General features: G+C 45.8%; 1 protein-coding gene across 9 annotated transcripts in view; it reads left to right on the forward strand.

Moving 5' to 3' along the window:
* The window catches only part of ARID1B (AT-rich interaction domain 1B), a 404641-nt gene that overhangs the window by 338013 nt on the left and 40228 nt on the right, over positions 1-26400 (forward strand). For 6 of the 9 annotated variants that reach the window (XM_053914215.1, XM_053914219.2, XM_053914216.2 and 3 more), the window contains 2 exons: positions 6630-6957; positions 8667-8795. In XM_053914215.1, the coding sequence (XP_053770190.1) occupies positions 6630-6957; positions 8667-8795 (457 nt within the window). The remainder of the gene's footprint in view (positions 1-6629; positions 6958-8666; positions 8796-26400) is intronic. The other 3 variants (XM_053914218.2, XM_053914220.2, XM_053914223.2) reach the window with 1 other exon arrangement.

Genomic DNA, 26400 nt, shown 5'->3' on the forward strand with positions numbered 1-26400 from the left:
CCTTGCCTCTGATACCCACCAGAACGTAAGCTCCTTGCCTTTGCTCACTAGTGAGTCCCCAGCCACTCGCTCAGAGGTGGCATGTCAGAAGGCCTTGAGAACCGTTTCCTCAGCCAGCAAAGAGAGAGCGGCCAGGAACCCTGGTCCACCTTCTCTTCCCTGCCTCAGTGCTCAGCAGGGTTTGGGTTGACTAAATGCTTAAGATAGTCTTTGGGAAGTGAAACCAAGGATCATTTATTTTCTGTTTCTCTCTGTGCCTCTGTATCTTCTGCATTGAGCTTGTGTTACTATAAAATTAAATTTTTAAGAGTTAACTTTTATGACATACATAGGAAAAAACTACCAAAGGTGAAATGCTGGAGTCAAACTGTGAGGTAATGGGTCCTTCCTCCTCTTTTACAAGCTTCGTGCAGTATTAATATCACTCATATTTTGAAGACTTCTTAAAAATGCATGTTGACCTAAGAAAAATATGGTTCCTTATCTATCAATTCAAAAAACAAATCATCTCTATTTCCACAAGTAGTGGGATTTGATGCCCTTACTTGGCGTGAATCACCTTTCGTTTTAAACCTGCATTTGTGGTCTTCTTAACTGCTCAGTCGGTTTCCCTCCTAAAGCAATGCCTCGAGCAGCATTGTGTGATCAGCCTGGAGAAGGAGATGGAGTGGAAGAAGGTTTTGAAATAGGACTTTTGTTCATGCATGAGAAGGACCTTCCTTAAATATGGTGACCTGTGAAAAATACTCAAAATCATTCGGCATTAGGGAAATAAAGATTAAAGCCACAGTGGCATTCACTACGTACCTACTGGAATGGCTAATGTTTTTGTTTTTGTTTTTTTAATTGGCAATACCAAGGACAGAGTAATTAGAACTCTCACACATTTTTTGATGGGGTTTCTTACAAAGTTAAACTTGTGCTTACTGTACAGCCCAGCACTCTTAATTTCTAGGGTTTTTTCAAGAGAAACGAAACATGTCCACACAAAGACCTGTGCACACACGTTAGCAGCTTTATTCGTAATTGCCAAAAACTGGAAGCAACCCAAGTGTCCACAGAACGGGATGCTACTCAGCAACAAAAGGGAACAAACTACTGAAGTGCAACAATATGGCTGGATTTCAAAAGCATGGTTCCAGGTGAAAGCAGCCAGACACAAAGGCCTACAAGTGGACGGCTCTATTTACACAACACTGGAGAAGGCAGAGCCGCGGGAACAGCTCGGTGGTGTCACGGGCAGGAATGAGATTGACCACAAAATAGCAACTTCTTGTCATGATAGAAGTATCCCGTGTCTTGCCGATGCTGCTGGTTATAGGGTTTCATGTGGTGGTTATTGTATGTAAATTCTAACTCGGTAAACCTGGCTTTAAGTAATACTATATAGTAGATGGCTGTAAAAAAAAAAAAGTAGTGAAGATCTTTGGCTAAAAAGCACAGAAAATGCATATTTAGCTCTAATTCACAAATATACTTGTGATATGTAGCTAATTATCCATGTATTCTTTCCCACCCAGGGTAAAGTGTCTGTTGTATGGTTTGAACATCATCTTTACCCTTCCCAGCGGAAATACAGAACCTTTTGTGTTCACAAGCAATTGCTGAGTGGTTGCAATGGAGAACAAAATTTCCTGTGTGAGTGGAAACGTATTTAATAGTTCAGTAAAAGCAGTAAGCTTGGAATATTGATTGTACAATAAATAGCAAATTTAAATATACTAGGGTCAGGTGTAGACTTATTTGTGGCCCTCCTAAAACGATGATGATGACTTGAATTGGGTCTGGCCCCTGCTTCCTCTATCTGGTGCTTGAATCTAACTCCTGGTGGGTTGAAATCAGAATTCATTTGGTGACCAATTTTCCGAAGCTGGTGTGCCAAGATGAACCCACTTGAAAACTGTGGGCTCTTGGACTTGGCTGCGAGACCCGTCCAGCTGAGGTGGGCCGGCCCGGCATCTGCTGCCTGCATTGTGCTTAATGCTAGATCCGTCTGTTCTCTGTCAGCGCTAGTGCCAACAAATTACGAATCTATTAGAGAAACGTGGAAATAAGATTGCACTTCCCAGTCCTGGCTTTTCCCTCTCATGTTTTGCTTGGCTGACATATTTGAGTTTTGTTTATCTGAGGGAGAAAGATACGATATCGAGTAGGCAAAGAGTGGGGGCCATGAAGCATTTTTCACTCCTTCCCACATATATTTTTAAAAGATTATGGGGAAAAGATCACATTAGTGGTTGTTGATAAGACAGCCGTTGTTGAGGGTGCAGTTAGCACCTATCATTTATCAGGTAACTCTACTGGTCACTTTTCTGCTTCTTCTTCATTATTATCATTACTTCACAGATGGCCACCTGATGGTCAGGAAGGCTCAATAGGTTGTCCAGGGTACTGCCGCTAGGGAGCGCCAGAATCAGCCTTCACCCCCGGATTCTGCAGCCTGTGCTTCAGTCACTGCTGCCTCGTGAGCCATTTAAAGCCTTAGAAACCGTCTTTGTCTGGGCGTGTGAGTTTGATGGGGAAAGCCTTTCACGTGTCAAGGAGGCTGAGCTTCTCGGTCATTTCTTGTGTTTGCTAAAATACAGCCTCTGACTGCCAGTCACACCAAAGGCGCCAGCCCACAGGGTGATGTCGCTTCTCAGTCCCAGCTGTGGGCGGAGTTCTACTCCAGCTGCGAGCAGAATGCCAGAGTCAGGCACCCCCTTCTCTAACGAAACCACACTGTGGGCCTCATTGGCAGTGACCGTGTCTGAATGCCTGTTTTCTAAAACAAGAATAAAGTGTTCTTTCATTTTCTTCGAAAGCAAAGAGTGCATATGTTTTCACTGCGTAAAATTTCTTACCAAACGAGTCACCAAATGAGCATTGGGGGAGGGTGGAAACTAGCTACCAAGTAATAGCGTGAATGTGTGAATTAATTTCATCTACATTCAATCTGCGAGTGAGTTTATTTATCTTTAATAAAAGCAAGAGGCAGAAAGGAGCACTGGATTGCACTGGCACCATCATATAACATGGAATTCAGGTGTGCGAGCGGGAGGCCAGGTCCTCCTCGTGCTCACAGGGAAGAGTTCTGACTCCCGGTGAGTTAAGGCCGTGGGCCAAGGCGGGAGGCAGCCGCCTGCCCCTGCCCTGTGACCCTCTCCATGGGGGCAAGCTGAAGGTGCCCTTTCCACCGAGATGGTGTGACGGGAAAGCAGACCTTGTGTGTGTGGTCCCATGGGATGGGAGATTCAGAAGCAACTTAAGAACTTTTTACAAAGAATGTTGAAATGTATAAACAGTGAATATTTTTACCTTTTACTTGAAACAATATAAGTTTGGTTATTTCTGCAAAGGCAGAGCGGGGTTTCTTCGTGAAAACACAGTTGAAGTTGAGGAGCTGGTGGCCCCAGAGGTAATTTATGTCGGACTCGTCCTGTTCCATCCTTCTAGTCCCTTTTATTTTCCACTCGCTCACATTGTTGGTGCCTCACTCTGCTGTTCCTCGTCTGCTGGCTCTAAGAAGTCGCTTTCTGTGCTGGTGGAGCACTTTCATAGCTTGTCCCACGATTGGTCTACAGCAGGGGTCAGCCGATTATGGCCCCCTTTGGCCTGCCGCCTGTGTTTGTAAATAAAGTTTTATTGGAACACAGGCAGTCACATTTGTATGTATATTGCCTCTGGCCACATTGGAACAGCACTGGCAGCTTAGCCCAGACAGAGACCATCCGGGCCACAAAGTCTACCCAGCCCTTTACAGAAAGTGTGCTGGCCCATGGTCTGTGTGGGCGGGGACCTTCGCACCCTCTGCAGGGAGCGAGCAGTACACTTCCGGACAACCAGCTGAAGTGTACCTAATGTACCCGACAAAGAGCAAGCAGCCAGTCAGCGTTGAAGAGCCTGTAGCTTTCTTGCAGATTTGTGGGGGGATTTGTGCGGGGTGCAGCTTCCTATGTGTGGACTGCGGAACTCCGGCCTCATGACCGCGAAGTGACTGTTACTGCAGCGCGCTTTTTCCTTCCGCGCCGGGGCGGGCCGCACAGTGCGGTGTGCCCTGACTCTGATCTGTGCTGGCTGGCTGCCGGGGTGCCAGCCGGCTCCTCCACTTCCTAGCCACGTGGCCTCGGGTTCCTCGGCTCTGGAATGAGGATTGTAATAACAGGGACCTCTTATGACTCATGTAAGGGTTAAATGAGTTAATACAAAGAACTGGGGATTGAGCTTAGCACATAGTTAATATCAAATATCTGCTTTATTGCGGTCACCAATCATATCTAGTTTCTGCTGGAAGCCCCAGAGAAGCCTCTCATCCCCAGAGTAAGCCCAAGGCTCAGAAGCCCACCGCACAGGGCCCTGCAGAGTGCCCCCTCCCCCCACGCCCACCTCCTCATCAGTGACATTGTCCCTGCTGCTCTGCTCCCTGGGCCTCCGGGCCTCTCCCATCAGTGCCCTCCCCTCCTCTGCCTTCCTCACTGCCCAGCAATAAAACCCCTACCTTATATTACATCATTTAACCCCAGCAAATCCCCCGGTAGTCCACATTAGAGAGTATCACCTTGTTTTACAGAGAAGAGAATGAAACAATTAAAACAACTCACCTGAGGTCTGCAGTCAGTAAGTGCAGAGCCTTCACTCGGCGGCAGCTCGCCCGGGCCCCGGAGCCTTCCCCATGTGGATGCCTGAGCTTGCAGCCCCACAGCGCCTTTGTTCGAGGGCACACCCCAGCTCCTCCGCCTGGGGAAACATCCCCCCCACCCCCCCCACCCGCTCGAGCACACCTTCTCTGTTCTGCTCCTTGCAGTGCCTGGCCTTTGTTTGGCTTTTGTCTTTCTTCTTGCCTCACCCCTGCTACTCCGCCTCATGCCCCCCCCCACACACACACACACAGGGCAGGCCAGAACATCCTCGTGTTTTTAACGTGCGACAGCTCTGGTGCTGCTTGGTTGTCTTTATCTTCTTTCAGAACAATTTTGTTTGTATTGTGACAGCTGTCACATCAGCTGCATTTAAAAAAAAAACCTTATCAAAATTGGTGAATTTTTGTGCAGCCATTTTAATATTGAAGAGAAAAGAAAGTACGTAACATTTTTGGCGTGTTGGGCTTTATTATTTCAAGAAAGGTAAAAAGTCACCTGAAACACACAAAAAAGATTTGTGCCGTGTATGGGGAAGGTGCTGGGACCCATCAAATGTGTCAGAAGTGGTTTGCGAAGTTTCTTGGTACTATTGACACTTTGGCCAAATAACTCTCTGCGCAGGGCTGTCTGACACATTGGAAGGTGTGTAGCAGCACCCCTGTCCTCTGCCCACTAGAAGCCAATAGCTGGAGACAGCTGACATATTAAAATATCCAGATTAATCAAGGTATTGGTGACAATGAGCACTGTGTCTTTTATTTTGGGGGGAACAGATAGACGGGGCCTGTGACCAGGCAAGCGTGTAGATCGCGTGCTGCTTGAGCGCAGGCCTTGGGCTGTGTTCCTCTCCGTGTCCCCGTGCCTGGGCACTCCTGCTGAGTGAGCGTGGAGATCCTTCCCGAACGCACCGACAACTGCCTGAGAAGCACACCACCCCTTGTTCCGCAAACACTTGTCTTTCTACACAGGGTTCATTTCAACCGCGGTTTGTCAGAAGGCAGCACGTTTTATCCGTTAATTGCGTGGGTTCGAGTCCGTTTGCTTGAACTGGAATCCTAAGCTGCTGACCGTTGGATTTCTTCATTTGTGAGTGGAGTCGTGGTCGAAAGTCTGTTTCACATGGCTGTCAGAGAGAAGGGAGCCCTTGATGCAGAGCACTTGCCCCAGTCTCTCGTTTGCAGCAGGGGCTGGGAGTGGCGTCAGTGTGCCTTTTATTGACTTGAATTCAGTGAATGTACACTCGATCAAAAGAAAGGTGCGGCAGGAGAAAGGAAGCCACACCGTTGGCATAGTCCCGGCCATGGCAGCTGCGGTTTGGCTCCACGCGCGTGTTCCCCTGTGCGAGTCGGGCAGCGGTGGTCACAGCTCCTCCTCCCGGGGCCTGCCTGCTTCCCAGGTGCCCCCATCCCACTGCACTGAGTGCCATGCCAGTGCTTGAACGTATCTGGTAGGACGTGGCACCGAGCACAAGCCGCCCGCTTTACCTGGTGGTCAAGCCAATAAAAACATGTTCCCAGCACCAGAGGAAAACAGGCTGTGCTACACTGATGTCGAGTTTCCACAGGACTCCTCCGCCGCGGCTTCGGAGGCTGACTTTGACCACCTGCGCGTCTTGTCTCTCGTCGTCTCTCTGAACCCCCATCATCACTGTCGTGCGGCCGTCAGAGTGGGGGTGAGGTGTAAGAATGGGCCATGTGGAGTGTGGAAGCAGCACGTGGTTCTAGCATCCCTTGCCCGTTGGTAAATGTGCTGTGATTAGCCTGGGTCCCCACCCCAACCCCAGGCCACACTGTCCTGTGTGGCTCTCTGCTTTTGGGCTGTGCAGAAAGCCCGGGTTTAGACTGCCGGCCTCGCCAGCGCCAACGGGGGTAGGTTAATAAGAATAATGACTATTATTCTGTGTTGATCACATTGTTGGACAAAAAGTATTTCCAGTGAATGTTTTCTGAGTGTTTTCACGAGTCCAGGTGATAAGTAAAAGGCCTTAATTTGTGTTTGCTTTTTATTTAGGTAACTACTCCAGACCCCCAACGTATAGTGGGGTGCCCAGTGCAAGCTACAGTGGCCCAGGGCCTGGCGTGGGCATCAATGCCAACAACCAGATGCATGGACCAGGGCCAGGCCAGCCATGTGGCGCTGTGCCCCTGGGACGAATGCCATCAGCTGGGATGCAGAACAGACCGTTTCCTGGAAATATGAGCAGCATGACCCCCAGTTCTCCTGGCATGTCTCAGCAGGGAGGGCCAGGAATGGGGCCGCCAATGCCGACCGTGAACCGTAAGGCACAGGAGGCAGCTGCCGCAGTGATGCAGGCCGCTGCAAACTCAGCACAAAGCAGGTATGCCGTCGGGCGGGCAGTCTGCGTGTGGACATGTGAGCGCATGCCAGGCACAGGCATTGTCCCGGGTCACGGGGGGTCGGGGGGAGCAGTAGAGCATCATTGTGCTTGGCTGTAAAGCTGAGAAAAGGAAATGACAGGCCAGCTCCCTGCGACACTGATAAGGAACCTGAATGGGGGGGCGAGTCAGCAGTTGGCCGCGGCTGTGGGTAGAGCGGGACCAGCACCGCAGGGCTGGTGGTGAAGGCGGCATCCGTGTGGCTCCCTTTAAACCATCAAGGTGGGGCGGGAGCTCTAGAGCCCACGACTAGTTAGAATCTAAATCATTGAAAACAGAGCCCCTCTTCTGTTGCCCTACCATACAGTTTGTATGAAATAGAAGCTGTATATGCACATATGTGTATTGTGTGTGTTTGTCTAAATGTATACGTGTGAGATTTATATACTTCCTCTCCTTACATTTACCTTTCTGGGCACACCTCCCTAAGTGCCCAAACCAAAATGTGCTTAAAAAAGCAAAGATATTTCAGAAAGTTTAAGTTGATCAGGTAAGGCTTTATCCTCAATTACTTGCTTTTAATTCTGATTTTTAAATTAATTCTTAAAGTAAATACTTGACCTGTATGAAAACAACATACTGAATTTTAAAATTATGAGGCCAAGTGAATTTTTCAGAGAAGCACATATAAATATGTTTCATGTTTAACATACATTAAAATTCATTTTTAAACAAAGCAAATTGAAACGTGTATGAAAATAGGGTATCTTGAAGAAAAGGCAGGAGATTCTGTTCTAAACAGGAATAAAATGTGTGTGTGTGTGTGTGTGTGTGTATAAATGTGTCCCTTTGTTACTTTTCCTCTGAAGCTACTATTTTGGGAATGTTAGGGATCCTTCCAGTCTCACTGTTTCCTCTAAATAATAAAAAATTCCCTTGAGGAATCAAAATGAAAACCACTCATTCTCTCTCTCCATCTCTCCCTCTCTCTTTCTCTGCATCTGCCCACCTCTCTTTCATCCACATGAAATTAGAATCTTCTAAAGCCCGGCCGACACCTCTAAACCGAACCTGTGCAGACTTCAGGGACAGCTTTAATGAACCTGTCCATGAGGACTGGTTTGGCTGGTCCAACTGAAGTTCTAATTTATGTTTAAATGAATTGTCTGTTGTTGCAGCTCATAAAGCACATATTATTTTCTGTTTAAGTAGAAAGCACTTGATTACATTTGATGTGAAGCCTTGGATAGTGATCTGGGAAGAAGATAACCATAAAGGCGTTGATTAAAAAGTCTTGCTAGGCTCCCTTTCTGGATCAGTTTACATACCATTTTACATAAAGTAATGTCTCAATATCCTGCCCTACATTTTCATTTTCCGTTTGTAATGGGGAGACCATTTCAAAGCAAGCTTTCCAAGAGTTTAAATGGGGACTGTGTTTTTTGGCTTTGACCAAAATCAGAGCTGTCCCTCGGAACTGTGAGCCGAGATTAGATCTGAGACTCTTAACTCTGCTCTCCTTTGCTCTGTCCTACCTGCCCCCCTTTTTTAAAGGAATGTGCCCCGTTCCACTGCCCTAGCTGCATGGTACAGAGGATTCGGCCCCACTCCACTCCCCTCCACACCTACGTGTGGAAATGACAATGGACGGGGGTATTCGAACTTGTCTACAGAACAAATCCAAAGAAGTTGTTCTTCTGTTCTGCTTTAGGCCACCATACGTTAGGTCGCCTGCTTATCCCAGCCAGTCTGGGGCTGGCGGACGCCCCATGTTTTCTTCCCAGCACCCCAACTATGGCAACTCTCAGGCTCCCATGATGCACCAGCCTGACCAGTACGGGTAGGTAGCAACAGCCCTGACTCGCTGGGGACCTGGGCCTTTTTCCAAACTGTTAATGAACGTGCCATCTGGCTGCAGAGTAACACCCAGAATAAGAGAGTGAAAGACCTGAAGGGAACTCCATCTCAGAAGGGGTTGCGTTTTGTTTCTTTTTGTTTGTTTCCGGTGGTCGTTTGTTTTGTCCTGTGTTGCTCTCATCCAAGGCACGGCAGTTTGGTAGCAGCCTGCATGCGCCCCCAGGCCTGTCTGCATGGCTTCCGGCTCGGCCCCTTCCCTTCCGCCTGAGAGGACCCCAGGCTGGGTCTGCCTGAAAGTAACCGTCATTCGTTCCCCTCACTGGTGTCGTGTCGTCTAGGTGTTTGTATTGTGTTATCACCACACTGTTACTGTCACTCCTCCCACCGCAGCGACCTGCCCCTGCCCACCCCTGAATTCCAAGTGCAGTGACCTCGTTTGGCCAGAGACTCACTGCAGGAGCAGGACCTGGGTTATTAATAGGACTCGAGAGGGGTTTCGTTATGTCATCACTAAAGAGACGTCTGGGCCAAAGATTTCTATTATCTCCTTCTCCCAAGGAGTTGTAGAATATCGAAGTCACCAGGAAAATACAACCAAATAATCCAGCACAGGATTTTTTTTCTAACACGGTGTTGCCATGCTGTTACCAATTACAACACAGGAATTACATATAGCAACAAAAAGTGTCTCTTCTTTCCTACTGCAAAACTGTAATACCAGCTGTCACCAATTTAGGTTAGGGAATGCTCTTAAAGTATGTTATTATTAAGTGATTTATTAAGCTAAAATATTATGATTGATATTGTTATTGTATAGTAATGATAAGATTATCCTACATAGATTGAATCATATTCAGCAGTTTCTTTAGAAACGTACCACATTCTTGGTTAAAATAGAGAACAGTCAGCTCGCTTTGTTTAAAAAGTAAACTTTTGGAACTGTGCTTCACTAGGTACAAATGCGTGATACAGAGAGCTTTGTAACAGCTTTACATTCAGTATACATCTATTTCAATGGCGAGAGCAAGTGATAATTTTGCAATTGAGACTTCTAAATCCTGTAAACATGGTTTTAAATGTGGACCAACAAAACAGAATTCTATAAACATAATCCTGAAAGTGCAGTAACAACTAGAGAATTAGGTGAACATTCTCATTCAGGGGAGTTTGTTTTTCCCTCTTCCTTCCTTGTGGTACCTTCAAGGTCACTGCATGAGTCAGGACGAAGATAGCAGTGGAGAGAGGAAAGCATTTGTCATCAGCGCTAATCCATAGGATCTGTCCTTTCCCACCTCGGGAGCCCCATCTAGACCCACAAAGCTGGTGTGGCTGCGCGTTGCCAAGCCACATTAAGCAGCTGTGTAAAATGAATTTAAATGGCATGCACCAGAGTAAAATCTCTTCCACTGGGGCAGAAAATCAATGTCAGCTAACCAGCACGAGGAGGTCTGATCTGTGCCTGGGCTGGCAGCATCCAGAACGCTTCCTCATAATACAGCTCTTCCTCCTTCATTAAAAATAAGAAAAGGAAAGAGGTCTGCATTTCTGTGTAAACATCATAAAGCGCTTGACAAAGGCTCATCTTTGCAGCCCTGCCCTGGTTGGCTCTGACTTTTGTCTTTCATGTCCGTGGTATTCTTTCTAAGAAAGAAAGAAAGGAAAGTTTTGTTTCAATTTTAAATCTTCTTTCCTTTGCACTTTGCAATGCACATAACCTGTTGTGCGTTGTGTGTGTGTGTGTGTGTTTTAAGCAGAAGCTTGAGCGTGAGAAGACATGTGCGGTACATGTTTGAGAGCACTGGGTTCAGAAACCCGACTTTCCACCCGCTTTCGCTTTCCTGTAACAGCTCATTGCAGCAAACTCATGTTTCTGCTTTTGTTTTTATTTCCCCCCATTGATAGCTGTCAGGTTAAAGTTGGGTTGACAGTTCGAAAAGACATTTTTCTCATTGTCAGTTTCTCTTTTGGAGAAGAAAAAGCTGTTCACAGTTTGTTATGATGACTTCTCTGAAGTCAGAACCCCAAAGGGGCTGGAGCCTGTGGAAAACCTGAGGAAGGCAAATTAATGACGAAGGTGGTGAGTGAGCGAGTGTGTGCAGTCAGAGAGAGAGAGCTCGCCGTGAACTTGAGGGAGTGTGGCCAGGGCGGCTCCGGGCGCTCTCAGCGGTTGGATAGAAGGCCCGAGCAGAAACGCACGCAGGTGTGCTGTTTGGAGGCCTCCCGCCAGTCCCTTCTAAGGGCGGCAGCCCAAGGGTAAGACTGGCCCTCCACGCTGAACAGGTTAAGGATTGTGTAGATGAATTGTTTTCTCTCTTTCCCCTTTCGAGTAAAGGAATCCCTCATTTTGATTGTAAGAGTGTTTACAACAGCATGTGGTAAATCATATTGTTCAGGCACTAGACTAGCTGCGTGGTGAAATCCGGTATTTAACATTAACAGCCTGTATCTGTCCAGGAACCCACACTCCACCCCCGCCCCCCCAACACACGCACACTGATAGACCTTTTGCTCAGAAGACGCATTGCCGTGTTCACTGGTAAAGCATTTCCAGTTAACGTCACAGTCTTTGAATGTTGCAGTCAAGAGAAGCAGCGGTTGATCTTAACTAACAGCCTGGGTCAAGGGTGGCAGGTGACGCTCATCTTCAGTCCATTTCTGGTGGCTTTGTTGCTTTGCTCTCATGCTGGTGACGGAGTGTGGCTGTGACAGAAAGGAGTCGGAGTTGTGCAAGGGTAGAAACAGAAGTTGGCACTTTGGCCTGCGTAAGTGCGGACCCCTATGCGATGCTGGCACAAGCCACGTCTCTCGTCCTCACGCTGTCCCCACAAGACTGCCCAGTGGACTGACTGAACACCTCAAGGAGGAAGACTCTCAGACTACTGAGTCCTCAAAACAACGAGTCAACTTGAAAAGTATTCTTCCTACACTGAATGTCACAGTTGCAAGTGTGGAGACCTACGTTTTAGCATTTTACGTCATACCAAAAACGAGGACAGCCGAAATCAGTTTTAAAGTATTTGTGCTTTTGGTAAAATGGGAGATTGGGGAGTCATGTGTGAGTCTTGGCCACTCTGTAACAGGGGGAAGAAATTCTGTGGCGTCTCAGCTGGCATGTGTCTTGTGAGCGACACCCCAGCTGTTTGGATGTTGAAAAGGCAGGATGTTTTGCAAGAGTTCGAGCCGTGGTCCTCCTTTGCTCACAACCCCCCCCCCCACTCCACTCAGCAACACAGGCGGGCTGGTCTGTCCTTGGGGTACGTGGCCCTTGTGTCTGTGTCTCAAGTGCCCCCCCACAAACACCCCTCCAGCAACTGTTCTCCAGTGAAGTGTATTTATAATTCATTCCCCTCCTGCTATTTGCCAGCAAGGCGCTTTTTCTCTATTATTTTTCTCTGAAGCCAGTATGACACAGGGCTGCTGAAGGGCCAGAGCCACTGGCCTGGAAACCCGCTAATGGAGGTAGTGCAGTCAGACGTCAAAGAGGGGCGAGGACTCCGCGGCGAGCCCTGGAGAGAGTGGGGTCCCAGGGCCTGAAGACCTGCGAGTGATTTATATTAAGAATTCAGCCCTTTGCATTTTGGACAATTGGGTTTTTAAATAATAGCTGTGGTCTGAAAAGTCATGCTATTAAAAGACAAAGAGAGAAGATTTCAAAGGCTTAAATAGTAGTTTTGTTTCTGCAGTTAAATGTAAGAATTTGCATTATCATCTACTTTGCAGTATCATTATCAATACTATGCTTTAATTTTCAGCCTTTTTTCCTTTTCAAAATTTAGAATTTGAATGAATATTATTATGTTGGTATTTTAAGGTGATGATTTCAGTCAAACCTTTCAGAGTTACAGAACTGGTTCAGCAGCCAGAAAGCACGTTCACTGGTCTTCAAAACAAAAAGCAGTAAAACGCGGATCGGAGTATGAAACGTACAGTGAAGCTCTCATGGACTAGAGTCCGCGGCGGTCCCCGAACGACGGGTTGTCACCCAGAGAGACCTGGAACCACACACACAGCGGGCCCCAGCACGGGAGCGCTGAGGCTCCTGGCCGGGTTTCCGCAGCTCCCCTGAGGGTTGCAGGATTCCTGCTGCTGAAGAGTGCTGACGGGGGCCGGGCAAAGGGACAGGAAGGTGCCGACAGCGTGGACTCGCGGGCCTGCACTCCTTCTCCTGAGAGCCGTGGGAGGAGGAAGACGCGGCCTCGGGCCGGGGCACTGGAGCATTGGGAGAACTGGCGTCTGTGCACACCTGGTGCTGCTGCTCGGGCTCTGGCGCCCTTGACGCGTAGCACAGGCTCCCAGAATCCCTCTCACTCGCTCCCTTTTGGCGTCTTCTCACAATCCAAAATATTCCAGTTCCTGGCCATCCCTCACCTGTCTTCTTTATTCGGCTTGTGTGCGCCTCACCGCCGGGTGCTGCCCTTCCCATCTACTGAATAGATAACCCGATAATCACAATGGGCTCGGGGCCCTTACTGACCTGCGAGTCTCTCTCAGTGGAGTGTGTGCCCGGTCACGGTCGCCTCGTCTGGGCCACTTTTCTACGTCTGACCTCATGGCCCTACTGACATCTCTGGCCCCACACATCCACACCCTCCCACCAGACGAAGTGGGACTATCATATTTAGATTCAGCATACTAGTCCACCCATCATGGGAAAAGTCGGCCACACAGCCACGCCGGGCCCCGGTATTCAGTTCTTTATGGGCAGGGTGGCTGTGATCCTATCTCCAACTAGTAGTGCGCCGGCCTCATCGCCAACCTGCACCGGCTTTCGGGTGGATCCTGGGATGTGCTGACTTGTTCTCAGTCCAAAATTAGATAAGCTCGTCAATGTGCCAGGTGGAGGCAGTAGGAATGGCGTGTGAGTAGTGAAGGTGCCTTCCTCTCTCTCTCCCAGTTGGGGGCAGGAAGCATTGTGGGTGATGGTGTGAGGGTCCCAGGGGAAGGCTGCATTCCCCAGCTGCTTGTGGGTCTCTGAGCGGGCAGTGACTCCCTGAGGCCCCGCTAATCTGGACCTTCGTTCTTATTTTGAAGCCTGCTTCTATTACGCAGCTAAAACCAAACCAAACCAACCGAAAAACGCACAGCTCTGAACATAAGGTTTTGTTCCTTGCTTTGAAAGTTAATTCACTTTCCCTGTTCCCTGTTTCCCTACTGCTCAGGGCAGAGGGACTGGCAAGGATGTGCAGAACTTGTTTTGTTTTGCTCAGCTTTCGGGCCTTTCCTGCAACTTTTTACCCAATTTTAAATAGTGTTTTTGCTTAAACTAAGTAACTTTGTAGCCCACGGCTGCATGTAGTTCAGGAAACCCATAACAATTTTAGGAGGTGGTTTTTTGTTGTTTTTTTTAGTTAGAAATGAGTATATTATATTTCCTGGCACTACAGCCCTGGACAAGTGCATTCCTTGTCAGCTGGTGTTGGCCAACATTGCTCTGACAAAGGGGATGAGACAGAGATCTCAGGACCCCAGAATTTTTTTTTTCAGCCCACAGATTGGCCCGTTGCAGGTTCATGAAGTTTATGAATGCATAGCGGTCTGTGTGTTCTTAATTATCTCCTGAAACATCATGCAGATTAGTTCCCCGCTGTTGCTGCCTGGCTCCTCGTTATTTGTCACACTCATATGCTCATGTGTATCTGAGGTGCCGCACCTCAAAGAGACCCCTGTCCCTTGTCAGGTCACTCCCGCTGTTATCCCTCATACCCAGAAGGGGATGGCTTGGTGTAAACAGTGGGCGCTCTTAGCGTTGAAAAGAAACAGCCCGCTTTGTAAATTATTGGTGATCTTTTTTTCATGGCATTATGATCTTGGATAGGGAAAGCTTGTTCCTGAGAGACAGTGGATGTTATTTTTACCAGACTGAAAAACTGCCCTTTGCATCTTGTCAGAGTCCAGTGGGAAACTGTACCAGGGCCCACAAAGTTCTCGGGTCACCTCTGGCAGGACACAGACAGGTTTGGGGGGACCCTCTTTGCCCCCTGTGGCTTTTGCCCACACCCTGAACTTAAGGCAGCTAGAGTTCTGGGCATCACAGAAGTGCTGATGTCATAATATCTGAAGCATCTTCGGAAGGGAGACTGGCAGTTCATTTTCGTGCAATTGTCAGTAAATAGTTGATAATAACAAAACAATGGGCTTAACGAACCAAAATCACCTTCGAGATGAAGAGAACATTCTTAGTTATCAATTACCAAAATTCAAGCACCAGACAGATTTTGCATCCTCTTCACACCCTGATAAAGTCTCTTGCTTCAAAACCCTTGAACTCGATTTATTCTCCTGGTTGCTTTGCAGGAGAAGGTGGAGATTAGTCAGCTGCATTAGGGACAGCTCACACCGGTTCCCTGCATCGAGGTGAAAAGAAAATACTGCATCTTGAAATTCTGCAACAGGTCCCATTTCAGCAGAGCTGAGAACAGGTTGGGTCCTCTGAGAAGTCTCTGTGAAGCAGTTAACAAAAAGGGAGAAATGTTCCTGGTGTCATAGGCTTTTAGGAACCCCATGCAGTGTATGCAATATTCCTCGGTGCTTGGTGGAATTAGCTTCACCGAGATGCAGGACTGAAAATACAGCTCTTTGGAGAAAGTGGAGACAGGCAGGAGCAATGCCGCAGACACGGAGAGGTCCCGTGGGCACCACCACCGCATCCAGGCCTGTGGTGAAGGTGGGCCAGGGAGATGGTCTGGGCTGGAGAGCAAAATGCTGAACACCTGCTAGAGAGACTGTTCTCGAATGTGCTAGCCAAGGTACCACTGCCCATCTATTCAAGGGGACTTTTCCACAGAGCTGTTAAAAAATAACCTTCCTCATTGCCCATTCCTAAAGGGAAAACACCTTAAATGCAGGAATTACCAAAGAGTTCGGGGAGGTCCTGATTTACAGTGGAAAATGAGTAACCGTGGCTGTCAGCGTTGTTGCTGGCATTGCACACATACCAGCTTTCTTCAAGGGAACAGGCTGTCTTGAAACGAGGTCGCGTTCACTGCGAGGGAAGGTGGTAGAGAAGGCTCAGGAAGTGTTGCGCAGGACATCCCTGCATAGGCAGGAGAGAAGAGAGCGCCACTCTGCCCTCCGGACCTGAGTTTCCAGTGTCTCCGTGACATTGCCTGTGGGGAGCTCAGAGGCCACATGTCCACAGCCGAACTCATGGCCTTCGCAGTGTTCTCTGTGTCTGTGCCTGCCTCGTCTCCGTCCTCTCGTGCAAGCTGCCACCTAGGGGACACTGAGGTGCACCTTCTCTTTGCTCACAGTATTCCGTCATCTCTTACCTGGACTGTCATGATAGCCACACAGCCGACAGCAGGTCCTCCCTTCCACGGTCAGAGAACAAACGGGCTTTGAAAGACACATCTTTTCATGCCGTTTCTCCCACTTAAAAACCTCCCATCTCTTCCCATGGCTCCCTGGATACAGACAAAGCCTTACAGGACCATAAGCCTGGTGTCACGCGGCCTTTCCCTCCCTGTCTGCTGCCGTCTCTTGTCTGCCAGCTGTCCCCTCCCGGAAGCAGAAAGACCCTCCTCCCCTGATGGACCCTCCACAGATCCCTCACATCTCCTCTGAGGTGCCTTCCTATACCCATCCAAGCCAGTGCCCTTTGACCTCACTGCTCTGGTTATCTGATTTTGGTTGGTTGGTTGGTTCATTGGTGGTTTTGGACAACGACTGTGCCCCTTTCCCTCTTACCTCCTGCACCCATCTTAAAACACCCATCTTGACCAAATGATTGGAACTTTCAACCCAATAGAAGGTATTTCTGATTAATTGAGTTATTTTAAGCATATCTCCCTGAGTGAGAGAGGTGTGATAATTCTTTGAAAAAGGGAAAATAAGCAAGTGGCTGTGTATTTTTACAGGACTCTGCAAATTATAAATCCTTGGCACTTTTGCTTGTTCTGTCTTTGGCTTACTGGTGGAAAGCCACTTTACCTTCACGGGATTGATTCTAGCCCGAGCAGTTGGCTGGTTGGAATTACATTATTTTGCCGTCAGAATTGCTAATGCTCTCGTGTTTACAGGCGTGCTGATGGATTAGCCACACCAAAAATAGGCCGTCACTTTAACAGCTTTCTCTTCTGTTGTGATCGTGTTGTTTTGGAGGCCTAGGGAGTGTTGTTCCCTTTTGAGATATTAGATTAAAAATAATCTCGACCAAAGTTGCCCTTCTTCGTACCGCTTTGGAAGAGTCACAGGGTAGCGCAGGTTGAAAGTCTGTTTTCCCAGTGGGGTGGTGCTGGACACGTCACTTGTGTTTATAAAGCCTTGAAACTAGGGCATCCTGCGCAGCTGGGGCTCTCTACGAATACACTTCTGCAATTGGGCTTTCCACAGCTGCAAGCTCCTGGTTCCGATACCAGGTTTCAGTGGAAGAGTGCCCCAAATGTCAGCGTTTACCTAATTTATTCAATCAGTAAGCAAGCTTTCCTGACCCGATAAGTCGGACCACCTCACACAGAGGAAGGTTCGTGTGCTTGGCAGTCGGGCGCCATCTGCTAAGAAGGCAGGCGCTGCTACCTGTTCGTTTGGAACATGGCCCGCGTGGCATTTTCAGTGTGTGTGCTAGATGCTTCAGAGTGGAGCTCCTCTCTGTGTGTCTTTGCCCTGGGTTTAAATGAAGTGGCTTCACTCATGGAGTGTCTATGTCCAAAGCATTTTTTCTGTCTGTCCCTACTCTTCTCCAAAGAGCTATATAGGAAATTCATTCCTTTCCTTTTTTTTTATTTAATCTTTAATGTATTTTTTCCCATTACCATTTAGTCCCCTTATACCCACCCTCTCCCCGCAGCAGCCACCATACTGTTGTCCATGTCCACGAGTCCTTTTTCCTTGTTGCTCAGTCCCTTCCCCTCAACCTTCTCCCCCTGCCCATGAACTGTCAGCCTGCTCTCCACCTATGAGTCCATCCCCATTTTCCTTGTTTGTTCAGTTTGTTCATTAGATTCCACATATGAATGACATCATATGGTGTTTGTCTTTCTCTGACTGGTTTATTTCATTTAGCATAATTTTCTCTAGATCCATCCATACTGTTACAAAGGATAAAATTCTCATTTTTTTTTACAGCCGAGTAGTAGTCCATTGTGTAAATGTTCCATAGTTGTTTTATCCACTCATCTACTGATGGACACTTGGGCTGCTTCTATAACTTGGCGATTGTGAATAATGTTGGAATGAACATGGGGGTGCTTACGTTCTTTCAAATGAGTGTTTTAGGTTTCTTCAGATACATTCCCAGAAGTGGGATCACTGGGTCGAAAGGCATGTCCAATTTTATTTATTTTTTTTTGAGGTGTCTTGATACTGCTATCCACAGTGGGTGCACCAGTCTGCACTCCCACCAACAGTGCAAAATTCTGCCCCTGTCCACACCCTTGCCAGCCCTTGTTTTGTTGGCTTACTGAGGATGCCATCCTGACAGGTGTGAGGTGGTAGTTCACTGTGGTTTTAATTTGCATTTCTCTGATGATTAGTGACATTGAGCATCTTTTCACATATTTATTGGACATCTGTATGTTCTCTTTAGAGAAATGTCTATTCAGGTCCTTTACCCATTTTTTAATTGGCTTATTTGTTGACGGGGAGGGGGTTGTGTGGGGTTTTTTGGTGTTAACTTTTGTAAGTTCTCTATAAATTTGGGGGCATTTGGATAGTAACCCCTTATCAGATGTAATGGTAAATATGTTCTCCCATTCTGTGGGTTGTCTTTTAATGTTGTTGATTTCCTTCACTATGCAGAAGCTTTTTAGTTTGATGTAGTCCATTTGTTTATTCTTTCTTTTGTTTCAGTAGCCTGGGGAGATATATCCAATAAAATATTACTATAAGCAGTGTCTGAGATTTTGCTGCCTATGTTTTCTTCTACATCTTTTAGGGTTTCAGGTCTCACATTTAAGTCTTTGATCCATTCTGAATTTATTCTTGTGTGTGGTATAAGAAGGTGGTCTAGTTTCATTTTTCTGCACGTATCTGTCCAATTTTCCTAATACTGTTTATTGAATAAACTATCTTTAGTCCATCTTATGTGCTTGCTTCTTCTACTGAATATTCGTTAACTAGAAGGGTGTGGGGGGTTTTTCTGGACTCTCTATTCCATTGATCTGTGTATCTGTTCTTATGTCAGTACCATGCTTTTTTGATTACTACTTGTGGCCTTATGGTATAGTTTGATACTAGGTAGTGTGATTTCTACAACTTTGTTCTTTCTCAAGATTGCTGTTGCTATGCAGGGCCTTTTGTGGTTCCATATAAATTTTTGAAAAATGCATTCTAGTTTTGTGAAATACGTCATTGGAATCTTGATAGGAATTGTGCTGACGCTATAGATTGCTTTGGGTAGTAAGGACATTTTAATGATGCTCATTCTTCCTATCCATGAACATGGTATGTGCTTCCACTTACTCGTATCTTCTTCACTTTCTGTCTTCAATGCCTAATAATTTTCTGTGTACAGGTTTTTGTATTCTTGATTAGGTTTATTCCTAGGTATTTTATTCATTTTGTAGTAATTGTGAATGGGATTATTTTCTTAATTTCCCTCTGTTAGTTTGTTACTGGCATATAAAAATGCGACTGATTTCTTTATTAGTAATTTTCTATCATGCTACTTTGCTGAATTCAGTTATCAGTTCTAGTAGTTTCTTGGTGGAATCTGTGGGTTCTGTGTGTGCAGTATCGTCACATCATCTGCAAATATGACAATTTTACTTTATCCTTTCCAATTTGGATACCTTTTATTTCTTCTTCTTGTTTGGTTGCTAGGACTTCCAGTATATGTTGAATAAGAGAGGCGAAAGCAGGCATCCTGTCTTGTTCCCGATATTAAGGAGAACCCTCACTGTTTTTACCCATTGAGTAAGGTGCTGGCAGTTGCTTTGTCACATGTGGCCTTATGTTTAGTTATGTTCCCTCTAATCCCACTTTGCTAAGAGTTTTTGTCATAAATGGGTGCTGGATTTTATCAGATGCTTTTTCTGCACCTATTGATATGATCGTGTAGTTTTTAGCCTTCATTTTGTTCATGTGGTGAATCCCATTTTTTGCTCTGCAGATGTTGAACCAACCTTGCATTCCTGGAATAAGTCCCACTTGATCATGGTGTGTGATCTCTTTCGATGCATTGCTTGTTCGGTTTGCTAATATTTTGTTGAGGATTTTAGTGTCTGTGTTCATCAGAGTTACTGGCCTATGATTTTCTTTCTTTGTAGTATCTACCTGGTTTTGGAATTAGGATAATGCTGACCTCGTAAAATGAGTTGGTCAGCCTTCCCTCCTCTTGAATTTTATGAAATAGTTTGAGAAGGAGAGGTATTAGTTCTTCTCAGAATGTTTGGTAAAATTGTCCTGTGAATCGATTGGTCCAGGGCTTTTGTTTTGGGGAATTTTTTGATTACTGCTTCAATTTCACTAGATGTAATCTGTCCATTCAAATTCTCTGATTCTTCCTGATTTAGTTTTGGAAGATTATATGTTTCTAGGAATTTATCCACTTCATCCAGTTTGTTGGCATATAGTTCATAATATTTTCTTACAATCCTTTGTATTTTTTTGGTGTCAGTTGTTATTCTGTTTCTGATTTTTTTTTTTGGGGGGGGGGTCCTGTCTCTTTTTTTTCTTGATGAATCTGCTTAAAGGTTTGTCAATCTTATTTATCTTTTCAAAGAACCAGCTCTGGATTCATTGAATTTTTTGTATATTTTTAGACTCAGTTTCATTTATTTCTGCTCTGATCTTTATTATTTCCTTCTACTCACTTTGGGCTTTGTCTGTTGTTCTTTTTCAAGTTCCTTTAAGTGTAAAATTACATTGTTTATTTGAGCTTTGTCTTGTTTTGTGAGGTAGGCCTGTCATGCTATGAATTTCCCTCTTAGGATTGTTTTCCCACTGTCCCACAGATTTTTGAATTGTTGTGTTCTCATTTTCATTTGTTTCAGGGTGTCTTTGATTTCTTCCTTGATCTCATTGTTGACCATTCGTTGTTTAACAGCGTGTTATTTAACTTCTATGTCTGTGTGTGTTTTTCAGTGTTCTTCTTGTGATTGATCTCTAGTTTCATAGCATTGTGGTCAGAAAAGATACTTGATGTGATTTCAGTCTTCTTAAATTTATTGAGGCTTGTTTTGTGCCCTAACTTGTGGTCTGTCCTAGAAAACATTACATGTGCACTTGAAAAGTATGTGTATTCTGCTGCTTTGGGGGGAAATGCCCTGAAGATGTCAGTTAAGTCCATTTGGTCTGGTGTGTGGTTTAAGGCCACTGTCCCCTTGTTGATCTTCTGCCTGGACCATCCACCCATTGATGGTGTGTTAAAACACCCGACTATCACGTTATTTATTTCTGTCTCTCCCTTTATGTCCATCAAGATTTGCTTCACATATTTAGGTGATCCTGTGTTGGGTGTGTAAATGTTTACTAGGGTTATATCTTCTCGTTGGATTGTTCCCTTTATTATTCTGTATTGTTCTTCTTTGTCTCTTACTATAGCCTTGGTTTTCAAATCTGTTTTGTTAGATATAAGTACTGCTATGCCAGCTTTTTTTTCCTTTCCATTTGCATGAAGTGTCTTTTTCTATCCCTTTCCTTTTAGTGTGTATCTTTCAATCTGAGATGTGTTTCTTGGAGGGAGCATATAAATGGGTCTTGTTTTCTTACCCACTCAGCTACCCTATGTCTTTTGCTTGGAGCATTTAAGCAATTTACATTTAAAGTGATTATTTTTTTAATATATTTATTTATTATGCTATTACAGTTGTCCCATTCCCCCCCCTCACTCCACTCCATCCTGCCCACCCCCTCCCTCCCACATTCTGCCCCTATAGTTCATGTCCATGGGTCATACTTATAAGTTCTTTAGCTTCTACATTTCCTACACTATTGTTACCCTCCCCCCTGTCTATTTTCCACCTATCATCTATGCTACTTATTCTCTGTACCTTTCCCCCCCTCTCCCCCTCCCACTCCCCTATTGACAACCCTCCATGTGATCTCCATCTCTGTGGTTCTGTTCCTGTTCTGGTTGTTTGCCTAGTTTGCTCTTGTTTTTGTTTTAGGTGTGGTTGTTAATAACTGTGAGTTTGCTGTCATTTTTACTGTTCATATTTTTGATCTTCTTTTTCTTAGGTAACTCCCTTTAACATTTCATATAATAAGGGCTTGGTGATGATGAACTCCTTTAAATTGACCTTATCTGAGAAGCACTTTATCTTCCCTTCCATTCTAAATGATAGCTTTGCTGGATACAGTAATCTTGGATGTAGGTCCTTGCATTTAATCTTGGGTAATGTAATTATGATGTGCCTTGGTGTGTTCCTCCTTGGGTCCAGCTTCTTTGGGACTCTCTGAGCTTCCTGGACTTCCTGGAAGTCTATTTCCTTTGCCAGATTAGGGAAGTTATCCTTCATTATTTGTTCAAATAAGTTTTCAATTTTTTGTTCTTCCTCTTCTCCTTCTGGCACCCCTATAATTCGGATGTTGGAACGTTTCAAGATGTCCTGGAGGTTCCTAAGCCTCTCCTCATTTTTCCGAATTCTTGTTTCTTCATTCTTTTCTGGTTGGATGTTTCTTTCTTCCTTCTGGTCCACACTGTTGATTTGAGTCCCAGTTTCCTTCGCATCACTATTGGTTCCCTGTACATTTTCCTTTGTTTCTCTTAGCTTAGGCTTCATTTTTTCATCTGGTTTTCGAACAAATTCAACCAATTCTGTGAGCGTCTTGATAACCAGTGTTTTGAACTGTGTATCCGATAGGTTGGCTATCTCTTCCTCGCTTAGTTGTATTTTTTCTGGAGCTTTGAAGTGTTCTGTCATTTGGGCCTTTTTTTTTTTTTTGGTCTTGGCGTGTCTGTTACTTAAAGGGGCGTAAAGTGATTATTGATAGATACATATTTAGTGCCATTTTATTGTTAGACTATTTTCCTCATTTTTTTTCTTTCTCTTTTTCTTCTTCTTAAAAGGAGCCCTTTAATATTTGTTGCAGTACTGGTTTGGTGTTAACAAACTCCTTTAGCTTTTTCTTGTCTGGGAAGCTCCTTGTTTCTCCTTCAATTTCAAATGATAGCCTTGCTGGGTAAAGTAGCCTTGGTTGTAGGTGCTTGCTTTTCATCATTTTTAATATTTCACACCCCACCCCCTTCTGGCCTGAAATGTTTCTGTTGAGTAATCAGATGACAGTCTGATTGGTGTTCCCTTGTGTGTAACTCCCTGCTTTTCTCTTATGGCTTTCAGCTTTGTCTTTTCTTCTTTAAGCCTTGTCATTTTAATTATGATGTGTCTCGGTGTGGGCCTCTTTGGGTCCATCTTGTTTGGGACTCTCTGAGCTTCCTGGACTTGTGTCTTTTTTTTTTTACCAGATTAGGGAAGTTTTTGGTCATTATTTCTTCAAATAGCTTCTCAATCCCTTCATCACTCTCTTCTCCTGGCATTCCCATGATGTGGATGTTGTTCTGCTTCATGTCTGAAATGTTTCTTAAGTTCTCCCCATTTTTTTTATTCTTTTTTCTTTTTGCTGCTCTGCCTGGGTGTTTTTTTTCTACCTTCTCTTCCAAGTGACTGATGCGATCCTCTGCTTCATCTAACCTAATGTTTATTCCTTCCAGTGTATTATTTATCTCAGATACTGCATTCTTTCTTTCTGACTGGTCCTTTCTTGTGGTTTGTATGTCTTTTTTCATGCTGTTGAGTATCCTTATAATCATTACTGTAAACTTTCTGTGTGATAAATTGCTTGCCTCTTTTCAACTAGCTCTTCTTCTGGAGAATTCTCTTGTTCTTTCACTTGGGGTCTGTTCCTTTGTCTCCCATTTTGGCTGCTTCTTTGTATTTGTTTCTTTGTATTAGGTAGATCTGCAGAGACTCTGGTGTGTAGGCCTTTGTCAGATGCAGCTTGTGACTGGCCCTGGGCAACCTGTTTGGAGCTCTCAGCGATCTGCAGAGTGTGGCCCCCTCTGCTGGGCCTGTTTGTGTGCAGAAAGCCATTCATTTCAAGATACATATTTCATACTTCCCTGTCTATCACCACTGACAAGAAAAAAATGGTGGTGATTGTTGAACCAATATGATCTATAAATTCCTTTTAAAGCACCAAAATCATGTCGTGTACGGACCATTTTATTTTAAAGTTTATTGTAGTTGACTTAAAAACAAGATATTCAGAGGATTTCACCCTGTGTTTTGAAGTGCCAGATTTAGGCTGTAGTGGGAATCAGTATTCCACTTCCTGTATTCAGTGTGGACCGCCGGCAGTGGTTACTTTAACACTGGCATTAGCTTCGGGCTTTTCCCCAAAGCCAGCCCTTTATAAGCAGATGAGTGTGTGATGTTTGAGAACTCTCCGAAGTGACTAAAGGAGAACCTGTAAAAAAGTATGTGTATGTACATGTGTGTAGGCTGAGAAGCAGGACAAGGAGCACTTTAGGGAAATGCTCTTGTAGTCCCCCTTCTGAGTTAACTCCTGTTTGAAATAGCCTGTGTTTCACCCCGTCCGGTGTGGCTCACATGCCTTGGTTGCGGCTCAGTCCCTTAGCAGGGCACATACAGAAGGCAGCCAGTCATTGCTTCTCTCTGTCACATCGGTGTTGATGTTTCTCTCCCTCTCCTTCTCCCTCCTGTCCCCTCTCTCTAAAACAAAAAAGTAGCCTGTGTTTTGTCATTGAGTGACAGACTTTAAACCCTCACTTGTCATCCCAACCGAAGAGCAACTTACATACAGTTCTCCTGGTCAGTTGCAGGACTATGAGTTTTAATGACAGGGCGGAGGGGCCCGGTGCCTGGCTGCATGCAGACCGGGCCCCGGAGAGCCTGGGCCTGAGGTCAGCTCGCTGTGGGTGTGAGCACCGCCTGACGGCCACTCTCGTGGGGCTCAGTGCAGTGGCTGCCTTAGTGGCATCATCGCAACAAAACGTTATTTTTTAATGTTTATCAAACTCCCTCCCAGGATATTCTTGGGCATTCATTGCCACAGTTGTTGCAGGTTAGGAATCTGTGGCATCAGGACAGCAGTAATTTGTAACAAAAACAGTCTGCACCCATAGACCCACTAGAAACCATAGCCTGGTGGTTCACAAACCCAGAGGTCAAGGTCCTCTTCTGGGTACCTCGTACCTTTTCATAGGGTTTTACAGTGAAAATGTTTCCTTCAGTTCAGTTTGTGTTCTCCTCATTTTACTTTGTTCTGCCTGCTGTTGTTTCCTTCGAAAAGAGAAGATGCTGGTGGTGGACTTCTCCACCCCCGAGCCCCACTTGGAGCACTCCGAATGGTGCTGCGGTTGGGAGGGGGTTAGTGGTTGCTGAGTGAGTGCCACCTCCAGAAAGGGACCGACTCCCCAGGGGGCTGCGCTCCTGGCAGTGGTGGTCAGCCCGTCCCAGTGAGGGAGCTGTCTGTTGTGAGCCACAGAAACATTCTGGCGTTAGCCACTGCAGGACCAGTTGGAGTGCTCAGCTTAGTCACAGGGGCGGCCACCTACGTCTCCTGTCCCAAACAAGTGGTCTCAATTTCCAGAATTCAACAGAATGCGTCAATAGCCCTTTCTTAGTGTTAAGTCCATCTTGCTGATTCAGAATTGCCAGTGTTCTTGGAGGTAGTTTCCAGAGCAACAATGAACAGGATTTCATCTGCGGTGATGAAAGAGCGGCTCCCTCCCCCATGCAGACAGGGGGCTGAGTGCTGTGCTCCAGGCCACACAGGCCTCATTTCCTTCTGGCTGCTTCACTGCTTGGAAGCCCAGAGGCCCGCAGGGCACAAGATAAACTCCTTCTTGGGAGCCGGCGTCCAGCAGCTGTTTGACTTACCTCCAGTACCTCTCACGGTGTCCCCTCACTGAAGGGTGCCCTCCAGGAAGAAAAGAGCGCCCTTCTGATTTGTCGACTTTCTCCGACGACACACGAGTCTGGTAGACAGACACAAGTTCTGCAGCCAGCTGTCGTGTGGCGTCACACTGGTCTCAGCAAGGGTTCGCAGTGTCGGGGCCTGGAGTGTAGAGCGCTGGGCTCACAGCAGGCTGGGGGAATTCGGTTTCTACCACTTATTAGCTGTGTGTCTTTAGGCAAGGTATTTAACTTCTCTGATCCTTTCTTCCTTTGTGTGTGAGCATAATTCCACCCACCTTCCTCCAGGAATTTAAAAAATCAAGTATGTAAAGTGCCCAGAATACGTGTTGGGCACATTTGTGAGTATGTACTTCATGAAGTATTGATGTTAAAATCAGGAGGGGCTGTCAGTCCCTCCATGTTCGCGTGTGAAAACTGAGGTCCCGGAAGCCAAAGTGGTTTGTTTCCACATCCCAGTGACAGTGGAAAGTGTGGCTGCTGACAGAGTTGAGACCCCTGGCTTTTTAACCAGACTCCTAAAAACTATAGGCATGGTTTAATTGAGGCCCATCGTAACCAGCAACTGGCACCCAACAGATAGTTGAATCTTTAATTTTTTGTTATTTTAAGGGTATTTTTTTAAATCTCCGTAATGGAGTCATTCCTCATCTTGTGATTGAAGATGGACAGGCAGACTGGGGGAGAAATGACAGCTTAGGGTTAGATGGGGCCTTTGAGGTACCTTTAGTTAACAGTCGGCCTGGTAGATTTTATGTTCGGATTCATTTC

The sequence above is a fragment of the Desmodus rotundus genome, chromosome 11 (assembly GCF_022682495.2).
Source record: "Desmodus rotundus isolate HL8 chromosome 11, HLdesRot8A.1, whole genome shotgun sequence".
NCBI classification, from domain to species: Eukaryota; Metazoa; Chordata; class Mammalia; order Chiroptera; family Phyllostomidae; genus Desmodus; species Desmodus rotundus.